Source organism: Rhea americana, unplaced genomic scaffold (assembly GCF_003343005.1).
Source record: "Rhea americana isolate MKP2758 unplaced genomic scaffold, rheAme1 scaffold_432, whole genome shotgun sequence".
NCBI classification, from domain to species: domain Eukaryota; kingdom Metazoa; phylum Chordata; class Aves; order Rheiformes; family Rheidae; genus Rhea; species Rhea americana.
This window is the reverse complement of record NW_028186571.1, coordinates 346,126-359,518: the sequence shown is the minus strand read 5'-3', so window position 1 is coordinate 359,518 and position 13,393 is coordinate 346,126. Positions and strand designations below refer to the sequence as shown.

Genomic DNA, 13,393 nt, shown 5'->3' with positions numbered 1-13,393 from the left:
AGCCGCCGACGGCGCCGCAGGGTCATGGTCGGGGCCGCGGGGCCGCCGACGGCGGCCGCTATAAGGGCCCGCGGGGAGCGGGGCGGTGCCAGCTCCGGCCACGCCCCCTCCGGGCGGCAGCCACGCCCCCACCGCCTCAAGACACGCCCAATCTCGGCGGCAGCCACGCCCCTCCAGGCGGGAAGCCACGCCCCTCCAGCCGGGAAGCCACGCCCTCCTTACAACAAAACCACGCCCACCCCAGCGACAGTCACGCCCCCGTCGCCACCAAACCGCGCCCCTCTCGGTGGCAGCCACGCCCTCATCACCGAAAACCACGCCCATCCCGGCATCAGCCACGCCCCCTCACCAACAAGCCACGCCCCCCTCCTCTACTGATAGGCACCGCCCATTTCAGCGGCTCGGCCCTGCCTCTCGCGCTAGCCCCGCCCCCTCTGGGGTCTAGCCCCGCCCCCGTCAGGGGGCCATGTCCACCCCACAGCTGTGGGGCAGGGTTCAGGGCTGCCCCGGGGGGGGGGAAGGGGCATCGGGCCATGGGGTGCTGGGAGGGGAGCAGGGGGCTGCAGGGCCCACAGGGATTGCAAGGGGGGACCAGGAGGTGCCGGGGCATCCGGGGGCACAGGGACGCTATGGGGCACTGGGGGGAGCAGGGCCCTGGGGGGGAGGCATGGAAGGGAGCAGGGGGCAGCCAGGACCCAGGGCATCGGGGTGCAGCAGGCATGGGGAAAGCTCCGGGCATCGGGGCGCACAGGGACCGCAGGACGCGGGGACGCTGGGGACCGTGGGGCTGCCCCATTTTTCTCCCTGGAGCTGGCGGGGAAGCATTTCCCCCCGCGCGGCTTGGCCCGGGGCAGCTGATTTGAACACTCAGCGAGGAAGGAGCCGGGGCGCCGCTAACTCCCACCCGCCCCTCGGCCCCGAGCGGGACAAGGGGCGCCCGGGCGGCCGCTTCGAGGGGGGAATCAAAGCCGCAGGSGAAGAACCTGCCACGCCGGAGCCCGAAGCATCCTCGGCGAGCGCCGCGCGGAGGCTCGTCCCGGGGGCAGGCGCCGAGCTGCAAGAAATAACAGCACCTCGAGCCGCCGCTTCCGCAGCGGGGCTTCGGCCGCTGCCCCGGCGCGAGGCCCCTTCCCTCCGGGGCTTTCGGGGGAGCGGCGCCGGGCTGGGCCGAGCCTTTGCCCCGCTTTGCCCCGAGGCGAAATAACCCRCAGCGAGAGGCCGGGCTGCGGCGGCTCATTTGCTGCGTGACTTCAGCCGAGGCATCTGCAGCTGCTTCGCTCCGGCCACGCCAGGACATTCCCCTGCCCCAGAGGCGTCCGGGAACTTAGTTCAAGGCAGAGCTCCACGAGGGGGGCAGCAGGAGCCCTCAGCCCTGGTTCCCGTGGGGGCGGATAGGGCAGGGAAGGGGATTTTCACCGTTCCTGCCAAAGCCTGACCCACGCTCGGGGCAGAGGTGCACCCGAAAGAACAGTTTGGAGAAAGTAACGGGGCTGCTGGAGCTGCGGGTCTGTTTGCGTTTTGCAGAGCCTGCAGCAGACAAAGCTTTGCTCCAGGACGCAGCAGGAACTTTCCAGCTGGAATTCAGGGGTTTGCCCAGATGTTTATTTAAAATTTGCCAAAAAAAATTAGCTTGAAACAATCCTGATTGCGTTACACCCAAACCACCCGCCCACAGACTGTCTACTCGTTACCAGGAGACAAGTTTGCTCCCAAAGCTGAACTCGTCTGGTTTGAGAGCGCTTAGGGAGGAGCGGGACTGCACCCGCTACACGTTCTGGGGCTCAGAGCATCGAACCACAACCCCTTATATCCAGGGGAAAAAGCAGGAGCAGCCCCGTCTCCTCCCAGAAATCTGGCACCCCAGACTTCACCCCCATCCCAGCCCAGCCCAGACCTCTGCTGGCCCTGCAGCCTCCCCCTCAGGGAAAAGTAGGCAAGTTTTGCTTCAAAAAACCACAAAGCAACCCACCCTCACTCACCCGCTGCCTCGTCTTACGGGATGGGGTCACGGCTTCCCCCCGCGCAGCCCGCCGAGCACTCAGGACTGCGGTGGGGAAGCGCAAATAGAGCTTGAAGCGCAGGGAGGGCAAGGGCAGATGGCAGCTCCCCCGGCCCCGCAGCGGGCTAATTCCGTCCGTCTGAGCCCCCGGGGTAGCCCGGGCACCAGAATGTGCACAGCGGATTTTCCCCTTTATCCCTCCACAACATGCTCGTTCACAGGAGGCCCTAATTAGGGGGAATTAGCCCAGGCAGTTGGAGCAGCACCGGTTACCCTCCGAGCAAATAGGATTTCATAGGGATGCTGAACAGTTTAGACTAAAATTTATCCTTCTTTGAAGCTGCTGGTCCGTGCAGACGCGGCAGCCCGAGGGGGTTGTTTTGGAGAACCTCCTGCAGGACTCGCTCCTTCTTCAAATTACAGTCCCCAGACAGGGGACGCTTTGATTGGAGCTTTTACCCCCGTGCAGAGTTTTAAATCCCGCTCTGCCAYGCCGTGATCTCGCCTGCGCTACAGTAACGGCGTCTCTTGAACACGCAGCAGACGCACGCAAGCTGCATCTCTGCAGAGAAGGGGAACGTTTAAACTACGCTAAGGTCTGCTGGGGAAGATCCCAGGGGAGCKTATTTCAGCTGTAGCCTGCTTGTGACCAAACAAGCTCCCCAAATGCTTTGCTTAGGGTTTTTAAGGCTATAACCTCCACCAGAGACAGAAGTCCAAGCTTTACCCCGGCGTCACCGGTCAAGACAGAGCRATGGAGCTGACCTGAAATGGCTCTGGCCCCTTCTGGTGACGAATAACAGATGCTTGAGATGCTGCTGGCTTACAAGAAGCAGTGCTGGGCTCAGGCTTTAATACAAAGATCCAGGATTCGGTCACCCCCAGCGACAGCTTAGTCCTGCAGGGAGAGACCTCCACCAAGCCTGCTCCGAAGATGCGGAGCGTTGCGGCGCCTGGTTTTGCTCTCCGTGCCAGCTCGGTCCTCGCCRCTCGCTACTACCCCCGCACGACGCGGCTCACCTCCTGCAGCCAGCAATGAATAAAACACCTCACATGAATAAAACAAACTTTTAATAATGTACAGCAGAAATTGACAGCCTTGTTTTATATTAAACAAAAGATTTCCTATATTACATTGTATTTACATTTGCATACTGAAGAGGTAAAGTGTCTAAGTGGCTATTTTACAGTCCATTTCTAATAAAACGTACAAAACCAAACAAATAAAAGGGGCAGATAAGTACCAAGAGATCTGTTCTGAAGCCAGCGTACCACTGATGAACCCTGTGCCACAGCCGAGAAGCACGAGCTCTGTATCTCTGCCTCTCCCCAGCAATTTTCTCCCAAAAAGCTGAAGTCTCCCGCTCCCCGTTTTGAACTGATGCGGCATTAGTCTCGTCCTGAACTGTCAGTGTTGCATCCTGTAACAGTGGCTGCGGCCACCTCTGAGCTGGGATACATTTCAGAGCCGGGCAGCGATTCCTATGTTTGCTACCAGTCAGCTAAGTAACAACTGCACCTCACTGGCACGTGTTTGCATGAAAAGTGCTGTATAAATGCTACATAGTTAGCGTTTCCATCTCAGATCCTACTCTGTTTTGACCATCCTGTGATGGCATCTGTCTCTGCAAACAAGGCTTGTTTTACAGTCCCCCGTGGAAGGGGGCACTCTGCCATCCTGCCCTCGCCCTGTCCGGTCCGATACAGCTCTGCTGTTTGGTATAGCATTGAGGCAGGTGCATGTGTGGCTACAGTAGGAGGAGCGGGTGAGTGAATCAGTGCAAGTTACGTAGCTGATTTTAGTGTCCTCAAGAAGCAGCCTGCACAGWTGACAGGAACAGGAGACTCGTGCTTGGGAACGAGGATCCGTGACGCTCACGGAGGAGCGCGTGGCAGACGTACCTACCAGCGTGATGGGCTTTCCTACGGCAGTTTGTTTCACGGTCGCTAGGACTTCCTCCCCGACCTGCCGGGAAGGGCCATCGCAAGGGTCCTGTTACAGCAGCTGGGTATCYTAAGGGCCCTCCACCCAAGGTTCCTAAATGCAGGAGGGTTTGGTAAAGGGATGCACGGTACTGAAGATGCATGGTAACCTCTGGCTGAGAAACAAGTCAGAACAAATCAGAAAGGGAAGGGAAGCTGTACATTCACAAAGCGTATACTCCACACTGCTCCGTGAATCAGTCTGAAGTCTGTAGACCCTCCCAAGACAGCTTTGCACTGCCTGACAGTTAAAATCCACAGGAGAATGCAAAAATGGCTCCAAACATGATGCAAAAAACACTTTGCACTTGACACAGATAAAAATCACAGACAAGATGGGGGTCTGGGAGAAGACAGACACACAGATACACAGACAGCAAAAACAGAGTGTTTAAAAAGAAGAAAATTTTTAAAAAAGAAAAAACCTAACCCCGGTGGCCGGAGCAGAGATGAAACCTCACYCTACAGAGCAGGCTCAAGGTTTGAGTAGAAACAGTTCCAGTGTAAATCGAGCTGCGTGCATTTGGTTTTTTTTTCCTTTTTTGCAGTGATTTCTTTACAAACAAACAGGTTGAGAGGTAATAATTATAGATTGTTTTTCTTCTCTTATAAAGAATTAACAACATTAAAAAAAGTTAAAATCCAGACCCTCCCATAAAATAAAAAAATAATCAAAACCACTCCAGTTAAAAGTTATGGCTTCAGAATTATATACCATAGATACTGACCTAACCAACAAACAACTGATACTTCCAAGATTGCTTTCAGTGCTGCAATCAGCGCTACAGATTCAGCCCTCAGCTACTTCAGGTTTTGCTAACCCCAGCTGCAGACAACAGTCTAATCAACTCTACTTCACCCTGATTGGTTATTTAAGTAAAATAAAACTCATGCAGTTCCCCCCACCCCACAAGTTATACACAGCCACTTCCAGATTATGACATATTTATATATGTATATTAAAAAGATGGACATTTATTTCCAAGCCCACACCCCACTGTCAGAGCCTGTGAAGTGCTGAATGCCCCCAGGAGGTACAGAGCAGAACCAGTTTGCAGGCTCCTTGCAGCTCAGACCCTAAGTAGTCTGCCTCAAGTTAYGGATCGCTCCTGCTAGGACGCCTTGACGGTGGACTCGGGAGTTGGATTCCTGCAAGAACACCCTGCCATTTCCCCGTGGCCCAGTCTCCTTCCAGCCAGGCGCAGCGCCTGCTCTCTGACGTGCATCTCAGCTCCATGGCATCCCCCTACGCTACCAAGAATTATAAACCCCAGGGGCTCAAGACAAAAGCCTGGATTCCAGGAATGAAGTCAGTTCCTCATTTGTTTTGTTTCGCTTTGTTTTTTAAAAAAGGGAGGGGGTGGCAGTGAGGCAACCTAACGGGACGTTCCTGCAGCCAGCGCACGGACAGCAAGGCACCCATAGGAGAGCTAAGGATCTGGTTTTAAGCAGCCTGTCCAAGCTAGACAATGCTCACTACTGAACAAGGAGAGCACCAGCACGCACAGCTCAAAAAAAAGGACACTCTAGATTTGCACATGCACAGAAAGCACAAACGGAGATGAGTGACCCTACAGGCAGACACTGCACGTCTACGGAAGGAGATGAACAGGCACAGGGGACACGCGCATCTTGCGCATGCATACACCATTGCGCACACTGACAGCCAGTTGGATTTTTGTCTTAGGATTTTTCAAGCTTAAGAAAAAGGAGGGAAATGGTTTCATGAAGCTGATGAACTGTCCAGGCTCAGCCTCTCAGAAGGGAGCACCATTTGTTTTTCAATGCTTTTTCTGCATTAATGTGCCAGTCCCTGAAAAATCCTCAGAGTATGGCAAGAAAACCTTCCGTTTCCCTTCCCACTCCCAGCACCTAGCACCCAGGCCGCGAACACCTGCCAATGGGTGCACCATACACACTGAACTTTACAGGGATTTCCATTAAAGAAGCAAAAGTTACGACCATGGCTGAGATCCCTCAAGGCAAGTCCCTCTCAAGTCTTCGTGCTGTCAGGAGGTGATCATAAAAGGTTTCAGATTGTTTCATACCCAAGTAGGGAAGAGAGCAATTCAATAGGCTTCCTCATCCCACCTAGCAGCCTGTAGGTCACGCTGTCTGGTTGGTAGCAGTAGGTTGGGTAGAAACACGAGGTAGGCCTCCATCACACGTCTACTCTAGCATGGCAGCTTTTGTGCAGTTTCCTCATGCTGGGGCTCAGGGGCTAGATTTTCACATCTTCCTGGACACTGAGCTGTGAGAGGGTTTTCTTAATGCGGAGGGCTGTGAGTCGAGCCGCTCCGTTGGCGTACCAGCACTCTCGCATCATCTTACCCATGACCCGCAGCGCCTAGGCAAGAAACACAACAGCAGATGTCAGTCCCCTCCTCTCCGAGCTGAGCTAGTGTTTACAGAGCTGAGCTAGGGATCAAAGGTGAATGCAGTATCTGGGATAGCACTGGCAGGCTTGTGCTAAAATTTGCATCTTCAGCTTTTTTAGCAAACTGGTACAAGCCCTGCCTGCATAATTTTCATAAGCTCCCAGGCACACTGACAGAGGGYCACTGCCATTTAGAAGGATGTCCTCTTAAGGGACGCATGGAAGCTTCCACTTTCTTCCTCCACAGTGGGAGGTAATAGGGCAATGAACTTCTTCCTGCAATTCTCGTCCCCAAACCCAAGCCTGCCTGCCAAGCTGCTGCCTGGCTGAGGTGGATGCCGATATAACCCTGCACACTTCCYAAAACTGGAAGTCAGCTCACAAGACTTGCTCTTTACCTGCCTTACTGGGTAGGGGRTGTGAAGATGAAAGCAGATCTTACCTCATAGCTTTGCCACCAGTTTGGGATGTTGGGCCGTAATTTCTGATCACATACAACTTTCCGCATCTCCTCAATAGAAGGATCAGAAGGTACAAGGTCATAGTATGGAAGCTGATATTCCTCATGGATACCTAAGAGAGAGAAAGAGAGGAGTGAAATGCAATTCCTAGAGAATGGATCACCACCAGAACACTCACTGAAGGAAGACTGATATTGGTTTGGACTGCATGACTCAATGCTGAGATGCGTCAACACTTTGCAGTTGTTCAGAACAGAAGTGAGGGGACTCAAATCAGGGATTTGAGTTTGTAAGAAAAAAAAAATCCAGGSAAATAAAAAGCAGCTGCCCAAACTGGAGCAAAGTCAGTGTGCTGCAATCAACACCTCCAGCCATGGGGGAAGGGTCACAACTGAAAAAAAAAAAGGTGGTAGGGCCGTCACATCCCCAATGGTGCTGCTTGCTTGCCTGCCTGCAGCTGGATGTGCCAAGACACTGATCCAACACCAAATCGYGGAAGAAAGGTACTTCCCAAAGCAGCACTTCCTTAAGATCTCTCCAAAGGARCACTAGCTACCAGTCAGAGCATTTACTCCCACTTCCTCACATAGGCCAGACTTAGCAACAGTCTGGAGTCACTTCTCTGTTAACTCTGTTCCAGAGTCACCTCAAACCTTGTGAATGACACAAGCCACCAAGGCTGKGAAACCCAGACACTACTAGCACAGACGGGTGATGGGATACTACCTCCTGCATTGCACCTTCGAGCTATCTCCCAGTAGACCAAGCCCAGGGCATAAATATCCGCACATTTAAATGAATCGAAATGCTTCATGTTAATGGTTTCATCCAAGACTTCAGGGGCCATATATCTGTAGAATAAAAAAGGAATATCATGTTAGTTTTGAGAGGAGATTCTCTGGAAAATAATAAATGGCAACTCTTCCCACACAGTTGTTCTTAGCAGATAAAACTTGGTACACTATGGCCTTAATCAGAACAGAATTGGGCCCAATGGCCAGTAAAGTGGGGAAAAAAAAACACAGTAAGATAGGAAAAAAGGCAAAAATGTCCAAAAGTACATCAAGCTCCAGACAACAAGCCCCCAAAGGCTTTGAGAATGCCAAGCTTGTTGTGAAATACCATGACATAAAGTCTRTGTAGCTGGCCTGTACCTTTCAGTCTGATGGGACTCGGAGATGATGGTACTTGCGTCCCTTCAATACCAATTCAAAGCACAATTCTGGTATTTGGCATGACACTGGAAATGCTCAAGACAACAAATTTCACCAGTGCTCCACTAGGAGCTCAGGCATTTGCTAGTTACACTCTGATGCCTTCAAACCCTGACCAAGAACACAGATCTCCCTACCGTTTGGTTCCAACCCTTTGATTTGGTGCAATATCAATTGTATCGGTAACAGAATCATGCCGGACAGCCAGACCAAGGTCAGCGATGGCACAGGTGCCATTCTTCTTCACCAAAATGTTCTTGGATTTCAAGTCTCTATGAGCAATCCCAGGCTTTCCTAATAGAGCAAAATAAGAAGCACCAGAGGTCAAGGTATGGCGAAACCTGCTAGTCTCATTAGTGCAGAAGCAGTCACAGATTTCATAGTGTTAGTTAAGCCCTCAGTCTTGCAACGTATTTTCTTTTTTTGGATATGCTTTAGCATTGAAGAAAAGAGCAAGTGCTGCCTGTCTGTCAGCAAAGTCTCCATTTAYGCTTCAAGGTACCACTGATGCAGTAGCATCCAGAGGCCTCAAGAGGGACATAGACTCCATAACGCCAGGCATCAAACATGGTGATGTGGATCTAAGGAGTTTATAATGCTGGCACTGCCTGCACCAACATCCCATCCAAGCAGCACCAGTTTTAGGATGCAGATGAGAAGCACTGATGCAACTCCCAGGAGACAGACTGAGATTAACCCACTTCACAGCCAGCCAACAAAGCAATCGGTCAATTTTTCATCAATACTGACCCAGCCGAGATTTATCTGGGCTGACACAGCCAAYGTGTTCTGTGCAGCACATTAGTCCTTCTCAACAATTCCACTTTACTCTCCCTTCCAGAATTCACAGCATCTTTTCAAACTTTGCTCTTACCCTGAGTACCCACAATCTCCATGTGTAGATGGGCCAATCCGCTAGCAGCAGATAGGGCAAGTTTAATCATTCCCTCAATAGTCACTGTGTACCGATTAAGGTAGTCGAAGAGAGATCCATGCTCATGGTAATCAGAGACAAGCCACAGCTGGGTCCATGTTCCATTATCTGCAGCAAGAAAAGGACTGTGTTCAGATGGGCACAGCACAGAAAGGGACAGRACAGTAAACAGTCACATATTTTACATCCTATTTTTTTGGTGCAAACAGAGAAAAGCTGTTGGGTAAGACCACAGGTCAACAACCACCCTGAAGCAAATAAGATTATTAACACAAAACATGACTTGGTAACATGCAGCTAAGGTACTACTGCACTTTTCAACAACAGCACTTGTTTTACCAGTTCTCAACAAAAAACATYCAAATATGTAACTAATACTTGAAAAGCACGCCAAGAGTTTTTCTAAACCATTTCACTGTAAACCCAACTAAAGAAATACAAGTCCCAAGAGCAGACCACACATTAGTGAAGAACCTCTACTCTCACTACTGACACACATTTTACCTTTGTTATCTGCAGCAATAAATCCTAGGATGTTCTCATGTCGCAGCATAACAGTTTGATATATTTCTGCTTCCCTAAACCAGGAGCGCTCCTCACGTGAAGAGAAGATTTTTACAGCTACATCACCTCCACGCCACCTGCCACGCCACACTTCCCCAAAGCGGCCTTTACCAATGATCTCCTGAAGGACGATAGTTCGAGCCACAGTCCGTTGGACAAAGAGCGGCAAGCCTACGAACAAGAAAACGAAGAACTGAACGCCTGTCACAGCAAAGGAAACTACCGAAAATCCAGAGTTTGAAATACAGCATTATCAAACCTAGAATGTTCTGCATTTGGTAACACTCAGCAGCCTAAACAAGACCCAAAATAGCAAACGGCTGTAGCTCCTGCTTCTGTGTAGGACATGCCATTTGGCTGTTTGGGCAGCATCTGCATATCACTTTGAAGTAGCTTGCAAACCACTAGTGATTAGGTACACAGCAGTTGGGGAACTTGTGCTCTGCAGAAGATCAAAGAAACTTYAGCCTGAATATGCAAGGAGTAGAACTTGCTGAAGACAGACTGTGCTAAAAGGCAGTAAAACCCCAAAACTTTTCTTAAGAGAAAGGACTCCTAACGTAGCTGCCACGTATTATGTAACTTAGAGCCAGCATGCTGATGGTCTGCACAGAAAAGATCCCGTAAGACTTTCTACAGGAGATGCAGCACTAAAGGTTTATTCCCCGGTTGAATATTAGATTGTTATCCTGTCTGCCTCAGCAGATTACCCCACAATTCTCATCTACTACAGAGTTTGTTTTTTAACCAGTTGCTTTTATAGTTCAAAGCCATAGATAAAACAAATCCCATATCCATCCCAAGGATGACTTCTTTTAAATTGCTCTTTTGTAATCTAAGCACTAGAAATACCTAAACACTGACTTTGAGCCATGGCTACAGGGTCTGCTGCATGACTGAATTTAAAATATGCTCTCCATACTACCCATGACAAGAGGACGACTAGGCAATGGCCTCACATCAGTGCCTAGAGGCTGTACTAGGGAGGAACCCAGAACAGACTACTCCATTAGTTACTGGTCATCATTTGTTATTTCCAGTCGTATCTTAATACCTGAGCCAGAGCCAGAGGTGGAGAGATCATAGACTAGATCTTGCAAGGTCTTATCCTTCGACAGGCACATTTCACAAGAGGGATCTTCCATGTCCAGCCGCTGCCGATTGTGATAGACTCGTTGATGGTGATGAAATACAAAGACTACTATGATCATGACAACAAACACAAGGAAGACGGGTCCAGCAATCACTGCCACTAGCTCCACAGGACCCCAGCTTGACTGCGGTTCATTATCTTTCAAGTGTCCTTGGGAGGGGGAAGGAGAGGAGAGAGAGAGAGAGGAAAAAAAAAGACACTTTTAGAAAAGCAGACTCCTTCACAAGTGTTCTTGAAGGACCTTCTTGTGTTCTAATTATCCTCTCAGAGCCAGATTATTTTAGCTTGCTGTTCCAGGATGGTAGATGGCACGTCAAATAATAATGTTAACATGGGATTGATCAACTAATCATGCAGACAAACTAAAGTTAAAAATCCCCAAAGCAGATGGTGCTTCAACTGTCAGAGCATGGATCACAGCACCAGCTATTTAAGCCAGAACGGGAGCCTAGTCTAGGCTGACTTTGCTAGAATAGTTTGTATTTTACTTTCCACTTGAACTCTAAGTGGAAGAACAAGCCAGCTATCAGCCAGCTTTAAGGAATCCTTTCTCCCTCTTTCCCTTTTGCCCTGTAAAAAGTGGTGAAGAACAGTAACTGAAGACAATTATTTGTCTTTTTGAGCATAAATAAGATCCCCTACGGTCCCTAAGGAAAATGGATCCAAGACCCGCTAAGTAACAGCCTACAAATGGAGAGGGAAGAGGTATGAGGAAGTACTATATGCCTTCTCTGTTCCAGAAATTAGAAGCAGAATTTTCCCACACCCTCACTCAGAGGCAGGGCCGCTTCCTCCTCATGTATTTAGGATTCAGGCATCCCTCTACCCTCCCTACACTTTATTGTGAAGAGGTTGCTGCAATGTTCCCATACTCATGGCTCATCACTGAAAAAATTTTCTTCAGTCCTAAAAAGAAGGAAAGCAATTCTATCAGATAAAAGGCAGGCTGCAGCACAACTCAGCACCACAAAAGGGATCCGAGCTGTGCCCAGAGAACACACGCTGTCCTCAGGCCACTGCAGGCACACAGCACCCTGCTGCAGAAGCTTGTGTTAACTGCAGATGAACATATTAGAAGTCTGCGAGGAAATTACCAGCAGGGCCAATATGGTGAAAGCAGACACTTTAATATGGAGCTACTGAGAGAAGGTGAAAAACAAGAACCACGGAAGTAAAACCTCAAACTTTGGAAGCTTCTACCCTGAAGTATAACCAGATCATCTGGTGACATTTTGTCTGCTACAGGGGAGTTCAAACAGCTTCGTGTTTTGATCTGGAGCATTTTAGTCATTATTCCACCTTGCAAAACAAGGAAATAAACAGAGCGCTCAAGTTCACACAGCAACCTAAGAAAAGAAGTGAAAACAGAACCAAAAAGTCCTCATTCYCTATCCCAAAAAGACAACTTCTCCCCACTTCAAACAGATGAAAGGTTTATTTAGCTCTTTACTCACCACTGGGAACCATTAAATCAATTTTGTTGCAAAAATCAGAGTAGCAGCAGTGAGTATTACGTAGGTCTTCTGAACTCAGACAATAGAAGGGTTTTCCAGCAGGAACCAACTTCGCTTCAGGAATGCAGGTCCGAACATGATGCTCAACACCATCCAGGTTAAAGACAGAGACCATGCACGCACCATCTGTTTCACATGTGGAATTTGCTTGGTTGCAGTTGGAGCACAAACATGTCAAAGCTGCAAAAATCAAGATGAGAAGACCTCCAGAAAACCTACCAGAAACTAAATGTAAAAAACAAGAAAACTTCATGCTTTGGAATTCTCGTTTCAATTGGGACAGGCCATTTTCAAGGTCAAGAAGTACCAGCTTTAATAGCAGGACAAGTAATATTCAGTATTTCAGACAAGTGAGAATTCATGGAACCCAATCTAAGTACAACCCCAGAAGCCAAAGAGCCTCCTAGAAGATGATCATCCAGACAACCCTTTTCCTGTCCTTGCCACAACGACTAACTGAGATGACCAGACTCATCTCTGCAAATTAAGTTACATCTTACCAAGATCCATTCCCAATTCAATCCAGGGTCAGAATTCAAGTCAGTTTGAGAGATGGGAGGGGAAGAGAAAAAACAAACGACGTACAGCAGCTAACATACTTTATTTCACCTGAACTCCCCCATCCAGGATTTTTCACCTATGCCAAAGACAGACACCCATCATAGATTAGTTGGGGTCCAGGACCTCAACTCCCATGAGACAACAAACAGCTGACAGATGCCAAAACAAAACCAATCCAAACCAACTATACAAGCCAAGCATGCTACACCCAACTAGATCAGCCACTTCTTTAGTAACTGCTTTTCTGATCCAAGACACTACCTTGGGTCAAACACATTCCTGGCTTTTTGCCTGCTCTCCATGAAGACTATTTGGGTAAAGAGTGAAGGAGAAACTCCAAGATAGATTCCCACATTTTTCAGCCTTCCAGCTGTCACTGTGCTTTTCTCAAGCTGCCTGAAAGAAAGCTACAAGCAAATCCCCAGGCGTCGCCATCCTTGGGAACAAAGAGCCATGCAACAGTGTCAAGAAGCAGGGTGGGGCTTGGTTAGCAGCATGCAGCATTTTCCTCGGCTTTCATCAGATCTTTCAGTCTCCCCAGAGGGATTCAGGAACATGTACTCACCCCGCTGCAGAACGTCTTTTAGGTAGAGAGTTTGAAGAAATGTTTTAGGAGATACAAACACCACTTAG

The 13,393-nt window shown here is 49.4% G+C and overlaps 1 protein-coding gene across 1 annotated transcript; it reads right to left on the bottom strand.

The window, feature by feature from the left end:
• Positions 1-3,053: 3,053 nt before the first annotated feature.
• ACVR1B (activin A receptor type 1B) lies at positions 3,054-13,387 on the bottom strand. Its single transcript, XM_085315652.1, has 8 exons — positions 12,140-13,387; positions 10,587-10,835; positions 9,473-9,703; positions 8,909-9,076; positions 8,172-8,328; positions 7,547-7,671; positions 6,802-6,932; positions 3,054-6,329 (listed from the first exon to the last, which is right to left on the bottom strand). Exons 1-8 carry the CDS (start codon positions 12,450-12,452, stop codon positions 6,204-6,206), a joined length of 1,500 nt encoding a protein of 499 aa, XP_085171778.1. The 5' UTR covers positions 12,453-13,387; the 3' UTR covers positions 3,054-6,203.
• Between the last annotated feature and the right edge of the window lie 6 nt (positions 13,388-13,393).